At 39.1% G+C, this 27,140-nt stretch overlaps 1 protein-coding gene across 6 annotated transcripts in view; it reads left to right on the top strand.

The window, feature by feature from the left end:
* Positions 1-27,140, top strand: part of poc1a (POC1 centriolar protein A) — a 39,323-nt gene continuing 12,183 nt past the window's right edge. Inside the window, exons 1-10 of one of the 6 annotated variants that reach the window (XM_081705592.1) lie at positions 1-410; positions 768-852; positions 939-1,113; positions 4,114-4,293; positions 4,814-4,921; positions 5,053-5,168; positions 6,728-6,861; positions 15,080-15,148; positions 15,256-15,372; positions 17,700-17,892. In XM_081705592.1, coding sequence (XP_081561718.1) covers positions 396-410; positions 768-852; positions 939-1,113; positions 4,114-4,293; positions 4,814-4,921; positions 5,053-5,168; positions 6,728-6,861; positions 15,080-15,148; positions 15,256-15,372; positions 17,700-17,813 — 1,113 coding nt within the window. In that variant the 5' untranslated portion in view covers positions 1-395 and the 3' untranslated portion in view covers positions 17,814-17,892. Of the gene's footprint in view, positions 411-767; positions 853-938; positions 1,114-4,113; positions 4,294-4,813; positions 4,922-5,052; positions 5,169-6,727; positions 6,862-15,079; positions 15,149-15,255; positions 15,373-17,699; positions 17,893-27,140 lie in introns of those variants that run through there. The other 5 variants (XM_027017513.3, XM_081705589.1, XM_081705590.1 and 2 more) reach the window with 5 other exon arrangements.

Consider the following 27,140-nt stretch of genomic DNA (forward strand, 5'->3'; position numbering starts at 1 on the left):
GGCGCGCGTTAAATGAAAATTGTGTCCGTTTGTTGTTATTGACTAGCTCACGCGCACGCTAATGCTAATGCTAATGCTAGCTAGGCGTCTTAGCAACTGGCCTGTGTTGACGAGTCTATTCGAAATCTGGCTTTCTCACTCGGGTTGCGCTGAAGGTTAGACTTTGTTTGCCACTTTGCTTTCAGCAATCAAAAGTTCTGGCGTTTATTCAGTAGACCGTCAGTTTACAGCTATAACTACATAACTAGGTTCCACCACAACCTAAAGTTAGATTTACATTCTACCCTACATGTCAAATAACGACTTGAGCAGGGAGCAAAATCGCGTACCTTGCTGTTTTTTATTTCTGTTTTAAATAACGATATTCCGACATCATTTAAATAAGTTCCCTGAAAATGACCTGCGCTTTGGTGAGTGTTAATTATATAAACTGGTTGTGTAATTTAGGCTTGCTAACCTAACTATCTTGATAAATTAGCGTTAGCCGCCCAGCTAGTTACTTGGGTATTGTTAGTTAGCTAACTTTAATCCAGACACATTTGCTGAAGATTTTGATTAATGTCACATAACTGGCAAACTAGCTGTTGGTCAACAGTCGATAATTCATTATCTAGCTAGCGCCTTCAATCAGTAGCTACTCACTTCATTATAAACATTTAGTTTAATGTTTAATTTGACTTTAATTTAATTTAACATTCTACTTAATGTATTCTGGCTAAATCTCCAGCAACACTAGTGTGATATTGGCAAATCTGTGGTCCTTTCAGGAAGACCCTACACTTGAGAGACACTTCAAGGGCCACAGGGACGCTGTAACGAGTGTTGACTTCAACTGTAACATGAAACAAATAGGTTAGCACTTATTTTAAAGGACAGCGTCTCGAATGTAGTTCATTAAACATGAGTGTATTGTGTAATTATTGTGTGTTTAAATCTAGCAACAGGCTCCATGGATTCCTGTATAATGATCTGGACTTTGAAACCACAGATGAGGGCATATAGTAGGTTTGTGGGACACAAGGATGCTGTGATGTCAGTCCAATTCTCTGCCTCTGGTCACCTGTTGGTCTCTGCATCCAGAGACAAAACGGTCCGTCTCTGGGTACCCAGTGTGTAGGTCCACTTTTCTTCACTCCTACACACATTAATATGGTCGTATCTATTAAATGTTATTGTGGATTTTCTTTAGCTGAGATTGCTGAACTATGAAGGTTCACAGCAATGTTTTGGTGATGCACATGCACTACCAGGTCATGACAGCAGAGGGTAGGAAATACATTCTCTTGCTTGAATCATTCCCTTACTCTCTGGGAGGAAATTAGTGTATTGTCAATTGTGTGGTGTTTATTTATTTAAAAAAATGAATAATGTAACTTCTTAATAATTCCTGTACTGTAAGAGGTTCTTGTGTGCATTCACAGTAATCCATATTTTATTATTTTTAAATCATATTCTTGGAATAGAAAAGTTCCTCAAATGGGATATAAGGAAGGATGCTTTTCATTCCTTGATGTTTTGGTTTCCATGTGACTACATTTCGGTGGTATAAAGTATTAGCCCAGGCCTGTAAATAGCCATTATGAAAACTGCTTGAATATTTCTTTTCTGGAATGGAGAAATAGGCTACATCACCTACTTTGAAAGAGTGTGATGTAGGGAGAGGGCTTGTGCATTCTACAGTGCTTGATGCTGCCTGCAGAAAGGAAAAGCTTGAGTGCAATAGATGTCAGTGGAATAGACTGAATAATTTAGCACATTGAATTGGGACAGGGCTTCCACAGACTGTCCCAGGCATATTGCCTTAGTGATGTATAAGGATGCCCAAGGAATGGCTGTTTAACAGTAGTTTGTTTATTGAACAAGTTCATGTAAGTTCACGGTCACAGTTATCAACATGACTTGATATTTGACTATTAACATAATATGGCTATTAATAAAATGCAGTATGGTGTTTTAACCACACTTTTAATCAGAGTGCTTCACACTTGGCCATCAATAGTTTTTTTCCCCCTACACCAGGATTTAATAGACCAGGCACACCAGATGAAGAGTTCAAGTTGTGTTATTCAAGCCTCTGATTTGAACAATGTTTTTAGAGGGAGTGGTGTTCCTTGTGTGGTGTTTGTTTGATGGAAAAAAAGCTGGCTGGTTAGTGGTAAAATATTTTATGATGATGTGGTGATGTTCATAACGGATGTAAATGCACAAGTAGGTGCAAGTTCTGTGTAACAATTGTGAGAGCAGTGAGTCACTTCTGTTGTGAAAGTACACTGTGTTGTGACCCCCCCCCCCCCTTTTATCTTTTTTTGCCTCTTGCACATTTCAAGAGAATTCTATATGGGCAAACCACTTTCTAAAAAAGCCAACTATTATAGGTGGCACTGTGGTAATAGTTTTCACAGTGTGGTTTATTTTCCTACTAAAGCATCTCCAGTTTATTAATATTGTTGTTGTTAATATGTTATTTATTTATTAAAACATATCTCCAGTACAGGGTCAGCAAATGAGCCTACTCACTCGCTGTGTAAAATTGTAATATAAATTATTAAGTTTAAACCTGTGAAACAAAACTTACATTTACAGACTTTATAAGTCTATTGTTATCAAGCAGTTAGGATCATATCTCCCCTGTCCTGGATTTCTGCTGTTTTGCGGTATTTGGAAAATGTGGAGCACAACCAATCAGGCCTGTTCTTCTCAGTTCCACAGTGAAGCTGTAATGAGTTGAGATGCCATCACAAACTTAAGTTGACTTCATTTGAAATCAAGGTCGCAAGCAGGACCTAATCAGACTAAGTAATATTGAAGCCTTGATGACCTACATGAGCAGTTGATTGGACTGTCCAAATACCCACTAACTGCAGGTGAAGTTGATTGGACTGTCCAAATACTCACTAACTACATGAACAGTTGATTCGACTATTCATGATAATTCTTTATTTGGGCTCTTAGAGAATAAGGGCTTGAGTTTTCACTGTCCTTCTGAATGAGGTGTGATCCGTGTGCAGCAGTAGTCTTGGGTCTTGTGTCTTTTTCTGCTTCTTTTCTCCCATTTGTGCGGCGACTTTGATGGCTTGTATCCACTGCGTCTGCTCATTATTTTAAGAGTGACGTGATTTGTCAAGTACGTCGTAAACGTTATGCTGCCTTCCTACTTTAATGCTTAGACTAGGGTTATCTGTGAAGTAGTTTCTCTATATTTAGTTTCATGGTCCTTGAATCAGGTCATATCTACAAAAGCTTTTTAGAATGTTGTCTTTATGCAGTGATAGTCTTGCAGTGCTGACTCACGTCGAATACTGAATGTTCCAGTTGCACCAGCTGAAAGAAGACAAACCCTCCGCCCCCATAAATGTGACTAATGTTCACTCAAGTCTGTGTCCTCAATTGGAGAGGAGCTGAGTGTGGGTGTTAAATTAAGTCTGTTCTCTTGTAGGTTTGCCATTGTTCTGACAGAGATTTTTGTAGACACATATACATGGCTGTAAAGGCCCAATGGCCTTTTTGTTTAAAGGCATGTCCTTTCTGTTGAAGGTTGTTTTATATTCAAATTTAAATGTAGATTTTCTGAACTTCTGGCACTCTTCAGACTATCTGGGATGGAAACTTGTCTATGCTGTCTGTCAGTTCTGGTGGTCATTATACTTGCAAATGCATGGGGTACTAAAAATTGTTTTATGTCAGATTGAATCCTGGTGGCTATTTGTGTAACAGCCACTGACAGACTCTCATTGAGGTTTTTCTCCATCTTAATGTAATGTCATCTTGGTCGTTCAACAAAATGCTGTTGACTAGAATACATATCTCATATCTTCACATTCAGATAACTTGTGGTTACTGGAATAGTAAAACTGATCATAATGCATTTTGGCAGAGAAAATATGGGAATATATGACTTTTTAAAAACTAAAATTATTTTTCTTTTAATTAGACTGAATATAGACTGAAATGGTTGCTATCATTAATGATAGCACAGTTGGCTGCATTAATAAATGAATACATTCTTTTCTATAGTATTTTAGAACTCTTAACAATTGGGAAATGTTGTCCAGATCTGTCACTGCCTTATTTCGCTTCCTTGATGTCTTATTCATGATTCTGTCTTTGTTTCAGGAAAGGTGAATCCACAGCATTTAGAGCCCACACTGGAACGGTTCGGAGTGTCAACTTCTCCAGCGATGGACAGACATTAGTGACTGCTTCTGATGATAAAACCATCAAAGTGTGGACAGTTCATCGGCATAAGTTTCTCTTCTCTCTCAACCAACATGTCAACTGGGTGCGATGTGCAAAGTGCGTGAAAAAGGGGGAAAGGATTGACTGATTAATGCTGGGGAGTAGTACAACTTGCAGGGGTACATTTTACCCATGCCCTGCTAACAGCCAATTTATGTTTTTTCTAACACAACTGAATGATCTGAGGAGTCAGAAATATTTTAATTTGTTTTGTTAGGCAATTCCAACAAGTTCTGACATTCAGAATAATAAACAAACGCACACACCAATAATAACTGTAGTAACTTTATCAGTCTGGATGTAGCTTAGCTGTAAAATTAGGCTTGGCATGTTTCAAATGAAGAGCAGACTAGAAACAGAAAATGTGTGCCTCTGTTGAATGAATGAATGAATGAATGAATGAATGAATGTCTATTGGTAGTATTTGATGGGTATATGATATTAAAGCTTGTATGATCTTGTGGGGCAAATTTGCATCACCAGGAATAATAGAGCATAAGCAAGGAAGCTTTTTGCTGAATAGAAAATGTTTACACTGAGACAGTGTGTGCTGTGTTTTTGTTCTTCTTTTTCTCAGGTTTTCACCAGATGGACAGTTAATTGTCTCTGCAAGTGATGACAAAACAGTGAAGATTTGGGACAAAAATAGCCGAGAGTGCATTCACTCGTTTTCTGAACATGGCGGGTAGGTATACTGCAGTACTATACAGGGAATTGTCTAACTCGTCATACCATTTCAGTATTTGCATACGTTGTTGGTATTTGATTCTGCTTGATTGAAGCTTTCTCAATGAGATTATTTGTAATCTTTTTCAGGTGTGTGAATTACGCTGACTTCCACCCCAGTGGTACTTGCATAGCAGCGGCTGGTCCAGACAACAATGTTAAAGTGTGGGACATCCGCACCACTAAGCTTCTGCAACATTATCAATGTGAGCATTTATCTTCTACATTCTGCTATCAAACAATAGTGGCCTTATTTTCTCTTTAACAGTGCAGAAGGTGTTAGATACTGTAATCAGTGAGGTTTTTGAAATGTTGGCTGGAAATGACAAGTCACTGCAGGCTACATTAGAATTCATTATTTTAGCAGGTTTTGTAAAATAGTAGCAAGGTCTGCACATGCTCATGTTTTTAGAACAACTTGTGTGTCAATGAGTTTATCCACATATTACAAGGTATCACTGTGTCTCTTTTTTTTTTTTTTTTTTTTTTAAATGAAATTCACTATTCATATGCAGTTACTGACCTTCCATCATTTCTCTCTCAATACAGTATTGTACCTTGGAAAGCTGTTTAGTACGGCGATTAATCTACCACATTGCCTTCGTGATTAAATTATATAAATGGCTGAGACTTCTGAGCTTGGGCATTGAACACTAGGCAGTGTTATAGGGTGTCATCAGCTGGCGTGTGGCCCAGTCATGACCGATGAGAAGGTGAGGAACAGAGGGGCCAAGAATTGACTGAAGCAGTTGCACATGAGCCTGACAGTAGCTGTGATGGCGAGGCCTGTAGCTACCCCTGTGTACGATACCGAGTGTTGATTTTCCACTTATTTCTGTTTTTTCATGCTTTCTTTTTTATATGTATTCATGTGAGTGTTGTTACTCTGTCACTTTCATTCAGACTTGGCAACTTTGATTAGAACCTTGGAGCAATTGCTGTATTGGGGTGGTTTGTCAGAGCAAGTGACAACGCTGCCTTAGGACTCTGTTGTGCACCCAATAAGCCCCTGAACTTGGTCCCCTTCTAAATGAACTTTGGTGCACCAAATGCAGGATGTGAGTCACAAGACTCGACTCTGAACTCTGTGTGAGAGGAAGAGTGGTAGTAACTACGAGCAGAGGGCAAATGTGGAGCAGTGAGACAGGAACATGCCTCTCTAATATTTGGTGCAATGATGACCATATCTGTAAGGTTAGGGTTATCTGTAGTATGCTCAGATAAATGCACAAAAATACCCACGTATTCAAAATGCACTTCTGCCGAGGAGCAATTCCTCAAACTGTTGCCTTCTTTTCCCCTCAAGCAAATTTGGCCTAGCGTAGAGCATTGTTCTAGTTCAGCATTATCGTAGTTCATATAGTATTTTAGAACATGGGAATGGGAACTAGTGATCTGGCTCTAAGATTCAAAACTCCAGGATTGTTACTGAAAAGCTGTGTAAACAAGTAACAAAAGCAGCATTTGCTTTCCAGTGTATTTAATGCAATTGGTTTAAAGTTTTGGGGTTTTTTTCAAACTTTTCACCTTTCAACTAAGCTGAACATTTTGTTGTTTACTTTTAAATTTGCCCCAAGGTATTCAAAAAGAAATAAACACAACCTCTATGTTCACTACTATGTGGTACAGGGGAGAAAATATTTAGTAATATACTATTTATTTATAGTAATATATTTTGCTTGCATTTTAACATGCATTTTTTTAGTGCATGTCTGTATGCATGGTGGGTGTGTGCTGGTTCATAATGTTGCATTTTCCCTACAAGTGCACACTGCAGCTGTAAATGCACTCTCCTTCCATCCCTGTGGGAACTACCTCATCACGGCCTCCAGCGACTCCACATTGAAGGTCCTGGACCTGGTGGAGGGCAGGCTTCTCTACACACTGCATGGACACCAGGTACCTCTTTATTGGGTATTTTCTCCCAATTTTCTCCCTATTTTAGTCATAGCCAATTCCCACCTGTCAGGTAATTCTCCCCTATCACACAACAGCTGCCAACCAAGGAGGGCTTCCTTCTTCTTTTCAAGTTGTGGCTCATGCAACGTCAGGGGGCAGTGTAACACTCTGAGGATGGTGCTGTCTGCCTCCTTATGAGACATGAACTCACAGATGCCCGTGATTGGCCAGTGTCGCTGTAACTGACGGGAAAGAGTCTGCCACCCCTCCCTCCCTGAGAGCTCAGCCAGCTTTTCTCTGTCTCCTGGCCAGAATTTTGACTCTTGTACAATGCTGATTTTATATCATCTCCCAATAATTGCTGTATAGTTGTTGTTTCACACATCAGGAACCATGTACTGCACTTAAAACTTTCCTCTTTAAACGTAACCTTTTAAGTGCAGTATTGATTCTGCACAGTTTGTTAAACCCAGTCAAGCTCTGCATTATGCTTTGTTGGAGTGTGACAGTGTGACTCATATCATTGAGTTTCATTGTAGAGAACAGGAGCACATTCTAGAAATGATCATTCATACCCATATGCACTCTGAGGCATGTCACTAGGCAAAGAGAATTTTTTAACTCAAGCTCACTCTTTTTGGGGCCTACTTAACTGAACTCTTTCCAAAGTATATTTTTAAAATTGTCAAGGAAAGCGCCCACCCACATACATTGAGTCATGAGTGTTTGGTGCCCAGAGGGTGTTTGTGTGTGTGTTTGTGTGTGTGTTTGTGTGTGTGTTTGTGTGTGTGTTTGTGTGTGTGTTTGTGTGTGTGTTTGTGTGTGTGTGTGTGTTTGTGTGTGTGTTTGTGTGTGTGTTTGTGTGTGTGTTTGTGTGTGTGTTTGTGTGTGTGTTTGTGTGTGTGTGTGTCGGAGCTGATCATAATGACAGCCCACTCACTTTGCTTACGATGTGGGGACCCTATCTCTTGTCTCCCAGGTTGGCTAAACTAATGTATACATGTATATAATGTAATCTGTATTTCTTACACTGTGGGGACACGTGTCTTGGGTTACTGCTCTACTGCTTTTAATTTTTATTGGTGTAATATTGCTGGTTTGTCAGTGTGTTATTTTGATGAATTTTGTAGTATAATCAAAAATCATGGACAAAGGCAGCCTGTTCCCTTTTTATGTCTTTGGAAAAGCACTCAGCTCATGTAAATGTAAAGAACGAGAGAAATAATGTACCTTCACACTTTTCATTCCCATACTTCCCTTGTTTATGACTTCAACTGCTGAGACACACCTGTGTTTGTAATTTCTAGAGTGTTAATTAATACAAGCTCCAGTCTGTTCAGATAAGAGGTGAAGTTCGTACCTATTGGTGTGATCCAAAGTTTCTGTCAGTTTCTCTGGTAATTTGAAAATATTAAGTGGAGAAAGGAAAGATGATGTAAGCGATTGTCTAGTCTTATACCAACAATTTAATGTTGTGAATTTAGAATGTTTGTAGCTTTGCAGTTTGACACTGCACATTTGGAAAGTTCAGTAATATACTTGGTAAAAAGTATATTTTGCATCATATTTAAAGGTCACTTGCCATCATGTAGGAAAAAAGTACCATGAGAGATTTAAAAAGATTTCTTTAAGTTTTACTTGGGACCACAGATATGTGTATATTTAGAGCTTTTACTGCAAACGTGAGTTGATATTAGCATATTGGCGTTGTAGCTGTCATGACACTCCCAGTCTCAGCTCGAGCCATGCTTCATTGTTATAAACACAGCTTTCGGTAACTTTATTGCTATAGACACATGTTTACAGTAACTTTTAAGGTTAACCTATGAAAGCTTTTTCAGGCAAAGTTTTTATTTGTCTAGTTTTACAGTTGTGCATCTGCACCCTCACTGGTCATAACTGACACCTTGATTCAGGGACCCATTTCAGAAATGACCATGGTTGCCATGGAATATCATTCCTAGTGGCAGCTGTGCAGAGCCCAGACCCTGCTGTTAGCTCTGCGGAGCCCAAAGCCGAGTGTTCAGCAGGAGCTGAAGCCACTGGCATGTGGTGCACTAACCCATTATGGCAGGAGATGCTGCTTGTGGCTCAGTGTCGACGGTCTGCTGGGTTCGTGGACCTGTGAGACAGTCTGGCTGTGAGTTATTAGTCATCAGTGAAATGGAACAGTCTGTCTCTGGCATGTGTTGCTAGGGCCTGTCTGCTTTCTTTTTTCTTCTTAAGCCATATATTCATTGGTGAAGCTGTTGACCACAGCTTTAAAGCTTAGCCTATGTAAGCAAACACAGTCTCAACTCTTGAAACAGTCTTAATAAATGGTCCGTTTTTGTTGTTCTGTTCCATACTTGACCTCATGGCTCTTCTGACCAGATGACAGTACCATCATCCTGATGGCACAGACACCTTTTGTGTATAAAAAAAAAAACCCCTACCTTTTTATTGCTAACTTTTTTTTTTTTTCTCTCCAATAACCCCTTCATTGTTTCTCTTTGTATGACTGTTATCTTGGGACAGTAAGGCCATTGTCCTATCATCATTCTTGGAGTATCCCATCTTGAATCTCAGCAGTAGCAATGTTGTACTGGGCAGTGCTTTTGCTGTGTGTATACCTTTGGGGCAGTGCTTTTGCTGTGTGTGTACATCCTTTAAGGCAGTAATTCCCTCTGAAACAAACCACTTTGCTTTTCATACTTGGCAAGTCTTAAATAAAGATGGAAAAAATCAACACACACACAGATTTTCATGCTTCCAAAGTCCGAAAGTAGCGATCACAAGAATCTTTATAGAACCAATGTATGTTTCTAGATAGAATACATTGTGATGATGGGACGAAAGTAAGATTTCCAAAGCTGGGTGGCAGAAGTAATTGTAAAGTGTTATAGTACAAGGGTAAAATGTATGGTAAGTAGTTTAAGAAAAAGGTTTTGTTAAGACTCACCAGAGAAGAAAACATTTTTGAGTTTGTGGGAGAACCACTGAAATGACAGTGGGTAGAAGTCGGCTCCTTGACAGAACAGACTGCTGTGCACCTGTTCAGACTTGATTCATGGTGTTTTAAGTTTGGAAGGTTGTATCCTTATCGAAAGAGAGTGGATTAAACACAAGTAATCAGTTTCATGTCCAAGACTTTATTCCCATCCCCCAGAAAGAGATGAAATGATGGACTTGTGCGTGACCACATAAACTGAGATGAGCTACATTATCTGCATAATTATTCTGTAATTGCCGTTGGTCGTTGTGTTTATTATATTTAAATTACAAGTTCATTTTTCATTATACAGTTGTTGAATCCCTGCAGCCTTCACATACTAAGTATTAAAGAATATAGCACAAGCATGCGTGACACCACTTATATGCAATTAATGACCCAAGCTAACCGTGAGTGAACCTAGCTAACTATCATTCAGCATGTCAAATGATCTGTGCAAATCATAATGTAGGCTACATATGGAGAAAGTCCACTCCATGCTGTTTTAGATAATTATGATCTTACTGTGGACCATGCTAATTCACCAAGTTTAGGGCCACTTCTTAAGAGGTAAATGTAGACTTTCAAACCAGTTCACACTTTTACCCTATCAAACATGATGCATGAGTGAGTGATTTGCTTTTATGTTCCTTTTAAAATAAAAGGATGGAATTAATGTTTTCGTAGTTGGTATATTGGGTATGTATACAATGAAGCTTCTATTAGCTGTTTTGAAGTGACTAAGAAGTTATTGTTTAGAATCTTATGATCTGTATATTTTATGGATGCTTACGGCTGTTCCCCAGACATGCTGGAGCTGATTTTCAGCAACTACTTAGAAGCTTGGCTGTAGCGGCGCTAAATCTTTTCTTAAAACTGCCTTGTAAACATCACAGCTGAATAAACAATTTAGGGTTTTTCCCCCATTCATGTTCTGCCTCATTTGACATTTATTTACTTGTATTGAAGCTGTGTGCTTTACCTGTAAAAGGCTTCGACAACTTGAAGGTGAGAACAGTACCACAGCACTCAGTGTTCAGTTATTCTGTTCAGGCTTTGTTATGGAGGCAGGCTTTATTCTGGTCTTGTTCTTTGGCCTTTGGTGACTGCTCTGCCCCTAAAAACTGAGGAGCGAGACAGAAAAATATATAGATCAGGGAATGTAAGATTACACTAAAACGGATCGTAAAATGTATTTGTAAAGGAAGAAAAATAAAGTCTGATATAAAATAGAATTTGTCTATTTTTTAAAATGTGGATGAATAAATATGTCCAGATAAATAAATGTATCTAAAGGGAATGTATGAACACGAATATGTTTGTAAAATTGTACATTTGTATATAATTATCCAGCTCAGAGTGAAGGTGTGCAGTATGGCACAGTACAATATGGCACTGTGCAAATAGCAAAATGGGTGTGTAGGAATCTGTATGATTTTATACAATTGTGCAGTTATACAGTTATCCAGCTCAGGGTGAAGGTGTGCAATATGGCACAGTGCAAATAGCAAAATATGGGTGTGTATGATGTTATAGTGAACAATGGTCCAGTCCAGTGGGGGAATCCAGTGAATGAAGAGTAGTCCCATCCTTTGCTCTGGATCAGAGCCCAAATGGCCTGCGGGAAGAAGTTCTTGCTCTGCTCAGTCTCTCGGTGTTACTCTTCAAGGAGCGAAAATGCTTCCCTGACCTCAATAGAGAGGAGGGTGGGGTCCTTCACAATCCTCCTGGCCTTGGTCTGGCAGCGCTTGTGATAGATGGACTGCAGGTCAGGAAGTTCTGTATGAGTGATGCACTCTACTGAATGCACCACCCTCTGGAGTGCTTGTCCTGCTTGGTGCTATTCCCAAACTAGACTGTGATGTTTCTCAGGAGGATGCTCTCAATAGTGCAGGTTTAGACGTTCTGCAGCACCTTGAAGGGCAGTCTGAAGTCTCTTAGGTGTCTGAGGTGGTAAAGACGCTGACGAGCCTTCTTTGCCAGGCAGTTGGTGTGGGCCAGGACAGGTCCTATGAAATATGAACTCCAAGATACTTGAAACTGTCTACTCTCTCCACCATGGTTCCATTGATCCTAACAGGTTAGTAGTGCCACTTCTGCTTCTTGCTGCAGTCCACAATCTAGTTTCTCTTGCTGACGTTTAAGAGGAGATTATTTTCATGGCAAAATGTCATATATTTCATCTCGTGTTGACACAAAAGCTAATATTGCTCTTATTCTCTGAAGTGATTAACATTCTAACACTTTGGGGGGGGGGAGTCCATCAGTTCTGCTCTGAAAATGAGCTAATCTTTTTAAAGCTTTTACCTTTTTTAGCAATGACCAGCCTCACTGACTGATTTTAGACACATTTTCTGCCCCGAGTCTAAATAAGGATAAAACAAGTCATCTGACACCATTCCAGTAATGTGGGGCTGATGTAACGGTGAAGTAGAACAGGTGATTAGTCCATATCTTCTGCAGTCATTCCTGAGTGAGTGTTGAATAAGGAGCTAGACGTGTGAAACGCATGTTTTAGTGTTGGGTCAGGGTGGAGGTGCTAACATTGATTACTGATTGGCTTTGAGAGTAGTATGTACCAACACACCCTGCTATACATTCGCACACTTGCTCATTCACTCGCTATCACACACACACACACACACACACACACACACACACACACACACACACACACACATATCTCTACCTTTTCTCCTGTGGGAGGTGTATCTGAGGACTTGCCACTGAGGTGTCAGTTGCATGAGTCATAGTGAGTCATCTTAGAGTAAGATACACATACACATAGAGAGAGAGGCTCCCAAATCAAAGCATTGTGCCCTTGAATAATACAGTACATGCCGAGTCAGCTCACATGAGTGGATAATTTGGACTCTGTCTAGCAGATAGACTATAGTTATGGAAATCTGATGACTGTAAATGTAAATGATTATTGACCTTATTACATATATATATATATTTTTTTTACAAATGATCTTTTTTTTTTTGGCTTCTTTTTTTAGAGGCAATATTGCCAGCTTACATGATTATTGCTCATTCTGCTTTCTAGATTTGTGGGCTACAACATTTACTATATCTTTCAGATATGTGTTTTTATTATAAGCAATACTGCGCAAACCCGAATAATGGGTCTGTTCTGTTGTTAGAATTGGAACATTCCTATGGAATAGTACTATGTTGATTGCCTGTTGAAGTTGGAGTATAACTGGTGCACTGACCTGCTATTTGTACCAAGTAATGTGTTCATTGTGTGGGTGGGGTTGTGGATCCATGTGTTTTTGCATTGCCAGAGCGGTGTCTGTGAAAGCGTGTCTGGTTTGGCCTCTCTGTGTTTAGCAACATGTAGTGCCTAATTTTAACCCAGTGTATTTGACCAAAGTCAATATGCCGTCATTATGGTGTAATTTTCCTCCTACGGGCTGGCCAGAAGTTCTCTTCCTGCATTGCTAATTGTGTGTATACATAAAAAGAGAAGGATTCTCTGTTTTTCATTGACGGGCACAAGGTAATTAAACTGTAGATCCAGGCAAAATAATTTATTCTTAAATAATTTTTAAAACGGTTCCTTAAGACACAGCATGTGAAGCATATAGTTCACTAGTCTAGTGTTCACCCATAAGTGCATGTTCGTTACCTGCACTTGAATGCTCAAAAGTATGAATTTTCGAAATAAGGACAATATAAAGGCTTCTCAGTAGTCATGTGTGTACTGCAAACTCTCTATTATCACAGACAAAAATGTCTGCTTACATCAGAGCAAATTTGTCCTCTTAAGATAAAAAAAAAAACGTAGACAGGTTTTTATGACTAGTGTTCATTTTAATGTGTTAATGTAATGTAAAGCAGTAGCCACGTTACAGTTTGCAGTCTCTTTATTATAGATAAAGTGTTTAAAATAAAGGTTTCTACAGGAAATTGCTACTGCACCATGCCATGCATTCACTAGCCCACCACAGCTGATGTCAGTGTGCTAATGGTGCTTGTGATCAGAGTGGAATAACTGAAAGGAAGATTTACAGATTTTACTGAAGTAGTGCTGGGTTTAATTTATTGTTCAGAAGATTAAAAAAATACTATGACTTGAAAGTATGAGCATTTAAACTTTACACTGGTGCAAACTTGACAGTCAATCTCAGTCCCTCTAAACAGACAGCACGCTAAATAACTTCAGTGGCTAAAGTTTCTATGATGTCATCTTTCTAGAAAGTAATTGCTGTTTGAAATGTGAGTTGTTGGTAAATTATTATTTTTTTTTAACTTCAGCAGCCTTAACAGTGTGTGCAGTTACAGTGGGGAGAGTGAGCTTTAACAGTGTATGTGGTTGTTGGTGACGAGACGGTACTCTAAAGGTGTCTGCGCATGTTGGTGGCAAGAACATTAACAATGTGTGCAGTTGTTAGGGGTGAGAGCTTTTCACTCTTTGTGCGGTTGTTACAAGTGTGAGAGAGCTCACTGTGTGTGGTTTGTGGTAAGTGAGAACTTTAACAGGGTGAGGTTGTTGGTGGAAATATGGTTTTAACAGAATTTGTGGTTGTTGCTGACGAGATTTTAAGTGTGCGTGTGCGCGCACGTGCGTGTGTGTGTGCAGTAGTTAATGGTAAGAGATTTAACAGTTTGCAGTCGTTCCAGCTTTAATAGTGTGTGCAATTGTTGTTCTCTGTAGATTAAGGTTAGCATCTCTGCAGATGAATCACTTTGCATTTGCATCCATCTTTCCAAACCAACATCTAGGGTGGGGAAAACTGAATTGATGCATTAAACTGTATCAAATATTTCACTGGACTTTATGAACTGATCAGAGAATTTATCTGAATGTCTGATTGGATCTCAGCTTTACCTTAAACACTTCCGGCATGTACATTTTGAATGATGACTCTAATACAGCTCGAAAATGGCATAACCAAAAGAATTGATGTATCGTTTTTCATGCTGCACTAGCTTGTGTGAATGCTGCCGTTTATCGTTTGTGTCTCGTGCTAATAAGCTGCCTGTCTGCATCAAGAGATGTTTGTGTGTCCTGCTCCTTGCCCTTCGGAACTCGGGCCTTCACAGGAAGATAACTGGATAACAGATTTTTAATTACGATTGTACTCATTTTAGGTCAGTCTAGCACAATAGAAGTTGCTTTTTTGCGGCTTGTCTCCTTGTTTGTATTTTTTTTCTCTTGACTTCCTGGACCTCGGAGACCCTGTAGACTGTTCTGTGTCACAAGTCCATATGCTCATCAGCCTTATTCCTTGTGCGCAGGGTCCTGCGAGATGTGTAGCATTTTCAAGGAATGGGGATTATTTTGCCTCTGGTGGCTCAGATGAACAGGTGATTTGTATTTTGTTTGCATTGCTGTTGACCTGTTACACTGTTATGTTACTGTTTACTGTTGGGTGATCGGTACTTTATATGTGAAATGTCACTGTTGTGCACAGGTAATGGTTTGGCAGACCAACTTTGATGGTGCTAATTACGATGAAGTGCTCAGGCTGCAGAAAAAGGAGGCCAGTGTGGAGCAGCCACATGGATGTCACGCCCACCTCCCAGCCCAGGTAAAGCCCCCCCCCCCCGACCCAGGTAAAGTCTCCAGGCTTCATGAGGTACGTTGAATTAATTCAGCCTAAGATAGAAATGTTGGTTACTGAAAAGAATGGACATTTTTGATTTTATGAAAAGGAAGAGGTCCTTGGATAAAAGACTGCAGCATTCAACAAATGGTATTTGCTGAAAAAAAATGTTTGATATAATCAATCAGAATCACTCCAAATTTATTTATATAACGCTTTTTACAACAGCTGTTGGCACAAAGCAGCTTTACAAATGTCCAAGTCCAAGCCACTAGTGTGCAAGCCAAGGGTGACAGTGGTGAGGAATAACTCCCCAGAGGAAGAAACCTTGAAAGGAAACAAGACTCAAAGGGGGACCCATCCTCCTCTGGCTGATATAACAGATGTAACATATATAACAGAGCAGACTAGATTAATTAAACATACATAATTTCTTTAAAATTATCCTGGTAAACTATGTGATGGGTACATCGCAGGTTAAGCCATTGTCCATATGCCATAAGTTTTCACTCTTCTTGTCAACAAAGTTAGTTCATAGCTTGAACGTTATTCCAAAAAAAATCCCCAAAAAACCAGTGGATTAAAGTCAAAAACCTGTAGGTTTTAAATAAGGCAAAGATATGTCCTTATTTTGTGTGTGTGATGAAATGCTAATATAAAGTAGTACTCTATCAGTAAGCCTCTCAGTGCCTGTATGGCATGATATATTATAGGAGAGCTCTGCCTGGGATGACGACCAGGAAGGACAGAGACCATGAACCTGCAGAGATTGATGTGATGTTCCAGGCATTCCTGATCGTTTCCCTCTTGCCAATTTTTTGCAATTCCTTCTTTTATCAATCTCAATTTTCTCTGATCTCTCATTTTCTACTTTGAAAGGACAAAATGATATGAATCCCCACAGAATAAGTAAAGTTGTTGATGCTGTGGCTGATATTTGCCCATTTCTGCTAAGCCCAAGCTGTGCATAATATTTAAGGTCAGATATCAAATGTAGAGAGTTGTCTGACCCTTATTAATGAGAAACCTTTAATGAGCACATACAAATGTGTAGTCAAATGAGTCCTCAGATTTTCAAGTAATCACGCACAGGTTCTTTAAAACAAAAATGCATTTCGGGGACATTGTGACCGTTGTTCTCAAGACATAATAAACTAAATCAACTAACCTTTTTTCAGTTAATGAATGAATTTATTAAAGTTGTTGCAGCCGTACACAATATAATTTTTTAAAAATGATTTATTAACTAATTTCTTCACCTTTTAAAAAAAAACAAAACGTTTTTTAAAGCTCAATTTGCAGGCTGATTTGTTTCACACACAGTGTTAAGTTGATACTTTACTACAAGCTTAAACTGTCAAATTCTTCCATTTGAATTTGTTATAAATTGATCTGAATATATTATTATAAAACTTAATTGTAGATTACAACACCAAATTCATTGTTAGGATTCCCAAATTAAAAATTCATTTAAATGAATTACTAAAATATTTGTATACTCCCAAGCTCAGAGTGCATTGTAAATGGCCAGAGTAGTACACTAGTACACACAATCATTTAAAACTACTGAAATAGACACTTGACACAATATTTAAACATGTATTAACAATAGAATAAGTTAAAGCAGCAAAATGCATTTTTTTTTTTACCAAATAGTATGACTGTGTATGAAATAAGCTTCTAACCAAATTTAAAAAATGACCAAAGATTATGTAGGTTGTTCAAGGAAAGCGCACCAAACTACAACACAGGCCCTACTCCATTAGGGAAGTAACTGTAGTAGCTATAGGAAACCCCTGTTCAGAAGCAGGTATCTGAGTTCAGTGACTTGTGGCATAAAATTGGGGGGGGGGAGTCTGAGGGGAAAGAGACAAAATTCTAAGGAAAGCATCCTGACTAACTGAAAAACAACCTATGCCTTCAGCATGTGGTCTTCCAGTGACAAGCTTCAAGCTGATTCTGCTCACCAAGAGAGAGAAATACCTACTGTTAACAGTACTGCAAATTCCCACACACTTCCAGAGCAGTAGTCTTCTCCAGCACAATTTCAAGGATGTGTATTACTGAGAGGATATGTATCACCTCTTCTGATATCTCCAGGATGGCCATTTGGAACGAATGATTTTTAACAAATGACTGTTTGCATCATCTGTTCCTTTTCTTTTTATTGAAGGAAACCTGTGTTTTTAATATTTTCTTATTCACTTTTGCATGCATTGTGGCAGATCTCACATCTTCTTTCCTATGTAATATAGTTTTGTGTTCCCATCTTCCTCACCCCTTTGTCACTCTCCATCCTCTCCCACCTGTAGAGGTCACACCCAGAACTCCAGCTCAAAGTTCCTCTCCCTGCTCTTCACACAATCATCTCTGTGCCAGCCATTACTGAATGTGTGGTTTGCACTCGCAAAATAACTAATAAATAATACCTTCTGTGAACAAATATTGTACTTGTGTACCACGCAGGTCTTTATTAAGAAGTGTTACAAGCCTAGACAAGTTGTGTGACAGATCTCTGTCCTGTGACGTTTTTTTTCTATTACCTCGGATGTTGACGGCATTTGTTTCAAAACTGCCATTGGAAAATGGTCATTTTACTGTAATGTGGTTCAGGTGCCAGCTTAAGACCAAGTGTAGGATATTCTCCTCTTAGATGAGTTTTTAAAGCATTGGTAGTCCACAATGAACACACACAGTCAACATTATAGGCACTGCAGTAGCCTCTTATTCACTTGATGCTAGTACTTTTAGTCTGTAATGTTTTGAGGATGCACTATTGACACTGGAAAACTTCCTGTAATTACCAGATAATATGTCATTGTAATAGCCTGATCATCTCTCGGTTATGAAGGCTAGAAAAAAATCTAATTACCTTCTCAGGCAGGTCATCCACTATACTCTGTTTCTTAGTTGAATAGCACATGCTATTCTGGGGAAAAAGACCAGTATTAGACAAATATCAACAACATAGCCATTAATGTTTCAGTACATCTTAGAATTCACAACAGATATTTCTTGTTAGTCAGGATAATGCAAGATAATCAAAAATGATAAAGCAAGATAATCAAAATGATGAAGCCAAAATTAGCTAACCTTTATAGTTGAAAGGAGTTTGGCTGTATAGTATTTTGGCTGTGGTAATAGTTATCAATTAAAAATGTTAAATTAAAATGTAATGGTATTTTCAACAAAAATACTAAGGGGTGGTGCCATGTCCTACGATTCAGTGAGAAATATGTAAATTGAGGAACAAGTTCATTCCCCACAGTAACTTAACTAAAATTGTTTCATTATTGTATAATATTTAGGCAAAGGATCAAACTTTCACTGGGTAAAACATCATCTTAACTGGCTAGCAATTACTCAAATTGATTTACACGTTACTGTACAGTCTCAATGAAAACCAAATTCCGTCATTTTGATTTTTACAGGTAGTCAAATGGGTAGTTAATTTGGTACCTAGATAAATGGTCAAGTACATTAGCTACATAGCTATGTTTACATACTTTCAAAGAATATAATGCCATCTCTCAAAGTTGCTTGCTTGATGAGAAGTTATTGCACGTAACAAAGTTAATTTTGCCAGCACTAATTACATTTCCACCGTTCAAATCACAGAGGTTTATCATAATTATCTTTTAAAGTACGAAATCTTTATAGTCTGTATCTGAAACATCATCTGTAACCATTCATTGGTAAAGTGCAGAAGCAGTTTTACAACCTTCAAAACCTAATGATATCTTTACATTTATATTATTGACAGCATGATGTTTCTTTGAGTTGAACATTGAGGTGGTTAGCCTTCATGTGTCTACATTGTGCATAGGCTCTTCTGTCTTTTAGAATCATGTGGTATCCCCAATGTCTGAGAAGAGCCAAGCTTGTTGATTAGAGTGTTCTGTAGTGAAAGACCTGGGCAGTGGGCAGTGGTAGCTCAGTGGTTAAGTGGTTGACTTGTTTATTAGAAGGTTGCTGGTTCAAGCCCCACCACTACCAAGGTGCCACAGTTGGGCCCCTGAGCAAGGCCCACAATTGCTAAAGTTGTGCTCAGTCATAATTGTAAGTCACTTTGGATAAAAGTGTCAACTAAATGCCGCAAATGTAATGAGTGAGGTGGCAGGCCATGTTGCCTCCTCTAAGGTTTTCCAAGCTTCTTCTGACCTAAAAGGTGTTACACAACCCAATAATATGCTCCAAATATTTTCACCATTTCAGATTGTATCTTATAATGTTCACTCTTCTCCACTGAGATGGCTAAACATGGTTGTGTTGCAAGGCAAAGACTACAACAGCAAGTCTGAAACCTTAGAAGTCAGCTTTCACACTGAGACACACAGAGAAGTCAAAGCTCCTGCAGACTGTGGTTCTACCCAAAGATTTATTGCTTTGCACTGACTGGTTGTGCAGTTAGAGCCGATAAATATTCACCTTAAGGGTGCAATGAATACCTTTGTGACTGAATTGCTTTGGAGTGCTTGCCAGACATATCTGATTTATGTAGGAAATGATGTGTAAAATTCACAGCACTTTTTTTTTTTTTTTCCCCCTCATGCACACCTTTTACGAAAGGGTCTGATCTGGCAAGACATGGACCCTGTGATTTAAATGTCCTTATCTTGGTATCCAATTTGTTTTTATATTTGGTACAAATGTGTCGGAGTACTCTGGAAGTGTCCACATTTAATAAACTCTTGGTACAAGATGGGCTACCATCTGCAGGAGACAGCTATCATTTACCATCTGTTGCCCTACTTGTAATGAATGACTGTTCTCTCTCTCTCTCTCTCTGTGTGTGTGTGTGTGTGTGTGTGTGTGTGTGTGTGTGTGTGTGTGTGTGTGAGCGAGTGTGTGCGTGTGTGAGAAAAAACACTGAGCTAATGGAGGGACCATGCTATGGGATAAATGGAGTGGTAGCTTCTGGGCATCCTGCTGAAATTTCTTTTACACTGCAAAATGGGAGGTTTGAGATACGATGCTCTGAAGCTAAATATAGTTATAAAGAAGTTCTCACAAATGTCGATCAGCACTATTTTCACTTTGGATGCTGCGTTGGGGCATATGATATTTCAGCCTTAGTATAGAAGCGATAGAGGAACACACCATTAGTGGTGGTTAAATATTAAAAGCCATTGTCAGATATTCGTGTGGTGGAAAGGACCACTCAAAGCAGCAGGATGGGGAGGGAAGCAGCAGCACAGGTGTTGGGTTTCATCTTTTTCTACAGTAGCAGTGTGACTTACATCGACAAAGACAAGGTTCCCTCCAGCTGGGCGTCTGTGCCATAATGCCCCACTCCACCTGATTCTATAGTTACATAGATCACTGGCATGCAGCTTTGAAGTGATGGCTGGTTACTAGAGTTGACAAAGTGAAACACCCCACTCTTCCATCTCTGTTCTTGGAAATAGAGGGCATGACTGCAGATATATTTTGTTTTTCCTTCTCTAAGACCAAACTGTGGTACACTTGAGCACCCCGTGCTTAAAGGACGCAGTAAGCATTTGGCACTGATTTGTATTTTCAAGTAATATGAGTTACATGGTGTTTAATATATACCTTGCATTTTACTTATTACTGTGTTTTTGAGAGACAAAGTTATATTCAGAATATTTGCCCTAGCTATGCTTATATCTTCATTCATCCAGGCTTTTTAAAAGCATCAATCTGTTTTAAGTTTTCAGAGAGCTTTCTGGAGATCAAATTCTAAGAAGAAGCTGTAACTTCATGAACTTGTGTGTTCTGTAAATGTCAGCCAAACCCCTTCAATACACAGAAAGGCTTTTACCATAGTTCATTAATGGGCTCATTATATTTGCCAGGTATAATTAGAGGAACCTAAGGACAAAATAGGAGTTCTGTCCCTTTGCTCTGAATCTTTAGTAGTAATGTCCATGTCTACCTGTTTTTCACTTTTTTATCAACACCATAGGTTATTCATCAGACAATGTATGGTAGTAGAAATTATTGCATTTTAGTATTTTATGTGCATTATTCTAGAATAATGTACTTTAATCTAAATTATGTGTTTGTACATTTTTCTCTGTAATATTTGTGAATGTAGGCACACGTCCTCAGCCAGAGGTGTATACCCCCCACCCCCCTTTGAGCCTTGGTTCCTCTCAAGGTTTCTTCCTCATGCTCTGTGGAGTTTTTCCTCACCACTGTCGCCCTTGGCTTGCTCACTAGTGCTTGGACTCGGGACATTTGTAAAGCTGCTTTGTGACATCTGTTGTAAAAAGTGCTGTATAAATAAATTTGACATTTGGTATGGACTCTTGCTGCTAACAAAAGGTGTTCTGATGTTTCATCAGGGTTTTTTTTGTTTGTTTGTTTTTTTGACTCTTTTGACTGTTAGCTATGCTCTTAGGATACTGGCATTTTACAGGATATTATTTGTTTAATATCAATCTTGATCTGGGAAGGTTAGGCTTCCCTTGAGTGTTAAGTGCTCTCTCTCTCTATCCAAATGCTGTGACTTGCAGTGGGCTTGCATGAGATTATCAAATGTCTCGCACGTAGGTTTGCAAGTATGTGTGAGAGTTTTTAAAAGCTGTGTGAAATGTTCAGTCAGTGGTGACAGTATTAGATTTGGCTTTGGTACAACATTTGTCTTTACGTAATCTGCTTTCCCCCCCTCCCCTCAAACTGAGGTTGATGGAACACGCACATTTAGTTTAGCTGTCTGCTGTCATCATAGACAACTGCATACTCTTAAGTTGGGCTTCATGTTGAACTACACATAAAAAAGGACTATTAAGTAAAATGTCAAGCCTACACACTGCTAAAGTATATATTGTGTTTAGCAGATAAAGCAAAACTCTCTTAATTAAAAACACTTTTAATAAACATTTCTGGTAATGCGCACTTAAAATGGCCTTCACAAGAAATGCAGAACTGGCATAAACAAACAGAACCCAGCCATCAACACCACCCTGCCCTGTTCTTTTGCCTTATTAGACTGCACCAAACCTCGAAAGAGGAACCCTGAAGGGCTTTTATTATAGTTCGCTGTCAAGTTTTGTTGATTGCTTGTACTAAAATGTCACACACTATTAATTTGAGAGCAGCAAATATTGCCTCACATGCTTTTGGCTCACACATGATTTTAGCTCCTGTTAAAATGTTGCATTATCCTTTTACAATTTTAAGGGGTGCATAGCTACAGTTAACTGATGTTTGTTATCCTGTATAGCAGGTACAGTAAGATGCTAGTAACACCAAGGTTGTGGATTTAATTCTCAGGCAGCACAGTCATGCGATTTATATACAGATGAGAGCGTATGCTATTGCATGAAAATAAAAAATGATCCAACAATGACACAAAGTAATAGGGGGTTAAATTTTACCATATTTTACCGCAAAATCATTTTACAAGTCTTGATGCAAGTGGTTATTCTGGTGATCTTATGAAGAGCCTGTTTTTTGGCTGATTTCTTTTTGTGGGGGTAGAGTGGACACTGGTGTGCCCGAAGCCCAAGAGCATCGCCAAGATTATCTGTACTACACTTAGAACATAGCCCTAATCATATAATTAATATGCCATAGGACAGCAAGTAAAGTACTTGATTTACTGGATTAGGTGTTTTTTAGGAGCTGGAATACATGGTGGGAAAATTGGGTTGAGTGTTAAAAGAGCAATTGTTTGTGTTTAGAGTAATGTAAAATAGTTAGAAAGTGTTTGTCAATTGCTTGGCTTTAATGTTACTGATAAATATTGATTTACCTTAGTCTAAATATGTTTGATCCCAGGGTTACTATTTTGAATGGTAAATGGAGTTTTGGATAAACCCAGATGGGTTGTGTTCTTAAACAGAAGTAGCTTCTTCAAGACCAGCTTGTACACAGCTGTAAAGCAGACTGATGGGAGTTTCTCTATGGGGCTGCTTTGCTACTTCAAGGCCTGGACCACATAGTCACTAAGGAATCAATTAAGTTTCAGTTTTTCAGTTCGGAGTCTACAGTATTTTGTATTGTTTGTCTAATATGAAATTCAAAAGAGCTTGAATCATGCAATAACACCTAGCAACACGGCTCAAGCACTAGAAATTCCTTTAAAGAGAACAGTCAATTCAGAGCCCCAAGACCAGTCTACTGAAGGGTTGTGGTGTCATGTGAAGTTAAGTTTTTTTTATACCAAGTATGTTGGCTTGGTGGTTAGCACGTTTACTTCTCTGCACTAGGGTCTTGGGTTTGAGTCCCTATCTGGGTGGAGTTTCCATGTTCTCTCTCTGTTAGTTTCCTCCAGGGTCTCTGGTTTCCTTCCACAGTCCAAAAACATGGAGGTTAGTTGATTTCTATACTCTAAATTGTCCTGTATGAATGTGACCTGTGTAAGTATACAGTGTGTATGTGTAAATGTTTAGTGTTTAATTGGTCTTAACCTCCTTCCCTTCCACTACACCTAGCACAGTCCCCCAGGGGGCTGTGGTTTCCGATAGAGAGTACACTGTGCACAAATTAGCTGCCAATTTGAGTGCAAAAGCTGATTTCTGTCTGTAAATTGACATTGAGTTTGAGAGAGGCTGTAAATAATTGTAATCTTAATGATTACCTTTTTTTGAATCTGTGCTCTTTATTATTAAACCATTTATTCAGTAAGGATACTGTAATGTAAATTACATTTATTATAAAATTTGCTATTGTTAATATTGTGAGAGTGTTTGGGAAACAAAATCAAAATATCTGTGCAGTCATCCCCTCTTATTTCTGAGAACAGAGTTGGAAGAGTGGGGTGTTTTTGCTTTGTCAAACTCTAGTAACCAGCCATCACTTCAAAGCTGCATGCCAGTGATCTATGTAACTATAGAATCAGGTGGAGTGGGGCATTATGGCACAGACGCCCAGCTGGAGGGAAAGATCCCATCACATTTAAGAGCTGTGCAGAAATCCGTACAATTTCAAAAGATTCCCAAACTTTTTCTCACGACTATACCATCACCTGAAATACTTGGTGGCAAGAAACATCCATTGTTCATTTCCAAAGCTTCATTCTTCTTTCAGCACAAAGACGTAGGCAGTGCCTTAATTCCCATGCTCCCATCAGCCACTCTGGAAGTACTGTAAAAAGATACTCCAGAGAGAGAGCGCTTACTTGACGTCTATCCCGTAGGAACGCACAGGACCACAGATAATTATTGAACAAAATCCCATTCCATCTTAAATACCTTTTAAACCCCCTTATTCTTGCATCCAACCTTTGTCACTTTGAATGCATTTAACTTCTGTTCTATGTTAACTCCTGTAATACCCAGGTTTCTCAACACTGACTATCATTTTTCATTATTGGGCTACAAATTCTACAGTGTTGCTTAACTGCACAATTTCATTTTTAGCATATCTCGGCATGTGTGATTGTGCTATCATATCCTGTATTGTAAGCAAGAAACGTCAGATTGCACATATTTGATTGTTTGCCTCAAATAATTGCAGTGACTGTCAGCTAAGGACTGAGAGGGCAAAAGTGACCCTTACCTTCCCTGACTCAGGAATCAGGCTGATTGTGCCACTATTACACTCCTGCTACAATTAGCTCTGTCCATACTGACAGACACAGGCCCGACAGCCCTGCCCGCACAGGCAGAGGGCAGGCACGTCAGCCCTGTCCACACAGGGTGGGAGCTGCTGCAGCCTCAACATCCTTATTTAAAAATAGCACAGTAGATTGGTGTGTTTTTAATGGCATGATTTGAATTAAAATATGTATTTTCAAGTAGCTAACCATATTTGTGTCAGGTAAAGTATTTCAAAAATTTTGAGATGGTGAATACACCCTTCATTTCATTGTGCAATTATTATTTATAATTGCCAGATGGGTATTACATTTAGTTAAACCATGTCTATAGATTCTGATTGTCTGTGAGGATGCCTATTAAAGACCTCCAAGACAATGATCTCTTATTGTTATGTGGGGGTGGGAGATGTCAAACTTGGATAAAAAAATGGAAATACGTTTGCTGTTTCCATATACATCTGGCAGACTATATATCTGTGATGAGTAAGATGGACTCTGTTTGTGGTAAGTAGCTTTAGTGTAAGCATGGTAATGCTTGCCAAAATATACCTGTATCAACAAATGACCTGGGGGAGGAAACCCCACCTTACTTCATGATGTTCTTTTCTTCACCATCACCCAGTGAAGAGCGACAGAGGGCCCTTGTTGTTGACAGTCATACGCTTCACCACAGCACACTTTCCCTCCAAAATGCAGGGGAGGGGGGGTACAATGTTAATTTTTCTGCATGGTACTTGCGTGCCTTTGCAAACATCAGGCTGATTTTTTTGAGCAGTTTGATCCTTTAACATCAGAGTGAGGATTTATGTTTTCAGATAGGATGTTTAACATCAACATAGTTAAGATGGTAGGAATTGAGCAACACTTATTTGAGTAGGCATGTTTGCAAACCATCACCTTCGCTGACTGGTAATACTTGTGTGAAATAGTGGATGGATTAATCTTGAGCTGCTCTGAATCCACAAAGATGTCAGGATCTGTTAGTTTCACAATGGCCATGAGTGGAATTTCAGTGCCATCTGACTCCATATCCCATAATAATTCCATAGTAACAAAGCAGGATGCTGCATATGCCCAGCAGAAGAGTGGTTTAATTTCTCAAACCAAAAGTATACATGCGATTTTTCATTATTTGTAAATATAGTAGATTTTATTGTCTAAACAGCAGCAGATCAAGTTTGGACAATTTCCAAACAGTGTAACAGTACTTAACTGTATGGGAGTCCTGCCCTGGCGTTTACAGCATGGTTGAGCCCTCCCCACCTGCATGCGTAACATAAACCCTTTCCTGTGCTTTGGGGTGTGCGCAAGTGTCAGTGGGGAGCTTGATGAATGGCTGCCTGTGCAGGAAGTGCGTATTGATGGCTCCGTCAGACCAGTGCGATTCAGAGTTTCACTGGGGCCCCAGGAAATTTTCCACTGTTGGTTTTTCCAGTCCAGGTGATTCATCAGGAGGGTGTTAGTGTGTGTGTGTGTGTGTGTGTGTGTGTGTGTGTGTGTGTGTGTGTGTGTGTGTGTGTGTGTGTGTGTGTGTGTGTGTGTGTGTGTGTGTGTGTGTGTGTGTGTGTGTGTGTGTGTTTGAGCAGCTGTTTCACTGCTGAGCAGCAAATAGGTCCTCCACTCAGCAAGATTTAATCCCGCCTTCCTGAGGCTCACTGGCTCAGCACCCACTCCTTTCTGCTTCCATATGGTTTTGGATTTTTAAGTCTTTAATTCTCCTTCCATTCAGTACAGTTCCACTGTGCACCAGCCAGTACTGTTGGAGCCTTTAAATTACACTAGCTATGATGGTAGTCCATCACAATCTGCAGCCTCTTTCCAAAGAGAAACCATTTTGCACTACCAGTTATGTTTTAGTAAATATTTGTGACTTTAATTCCAGCAACTTGGTTTAGATCACAGAGTAAAGAGGAGTAGTATTTCAGTAAATATTAATTAAGCTAATATTGATTTGATTATTTTACACAAGGAAATGTTTATCCATCCTAACAATCTATGATGACAGGTAAGAGAGAGTACCCAATACATATGGCAATTTGGTTTTATAAATTTACTTTTCTGAGATGTTAATGATTAATCAAAAATAGTGTTGACATAGCAATGTGATACCTGTGCCAAAAGCACTCCATTGCCCAGACTATAAGGAATCCATTTTAAAGCTGTGCTTTTAAGCCTAAATCTACACGCTGTACCGTTTGGATTAAATATAGACCCCGAAAGTGCTGGACCCAGCTACACAACA

This window comes from Electrophorus electricus, chromosome 22, assembly GCF_041902795.1.
Source record: "Electrophorus electricus isolate QZ-2024a chromosome 22, ASM4190279v1, whole genome shotgun sequence".
Taxonomy (NCBI): domain Eukaryota; kingdom Metazoa; phylum Chordata; class Actinopteri; order Gymnotiformes; family Gymnotidae; genus Electrophorus; species Electrophorus electricus.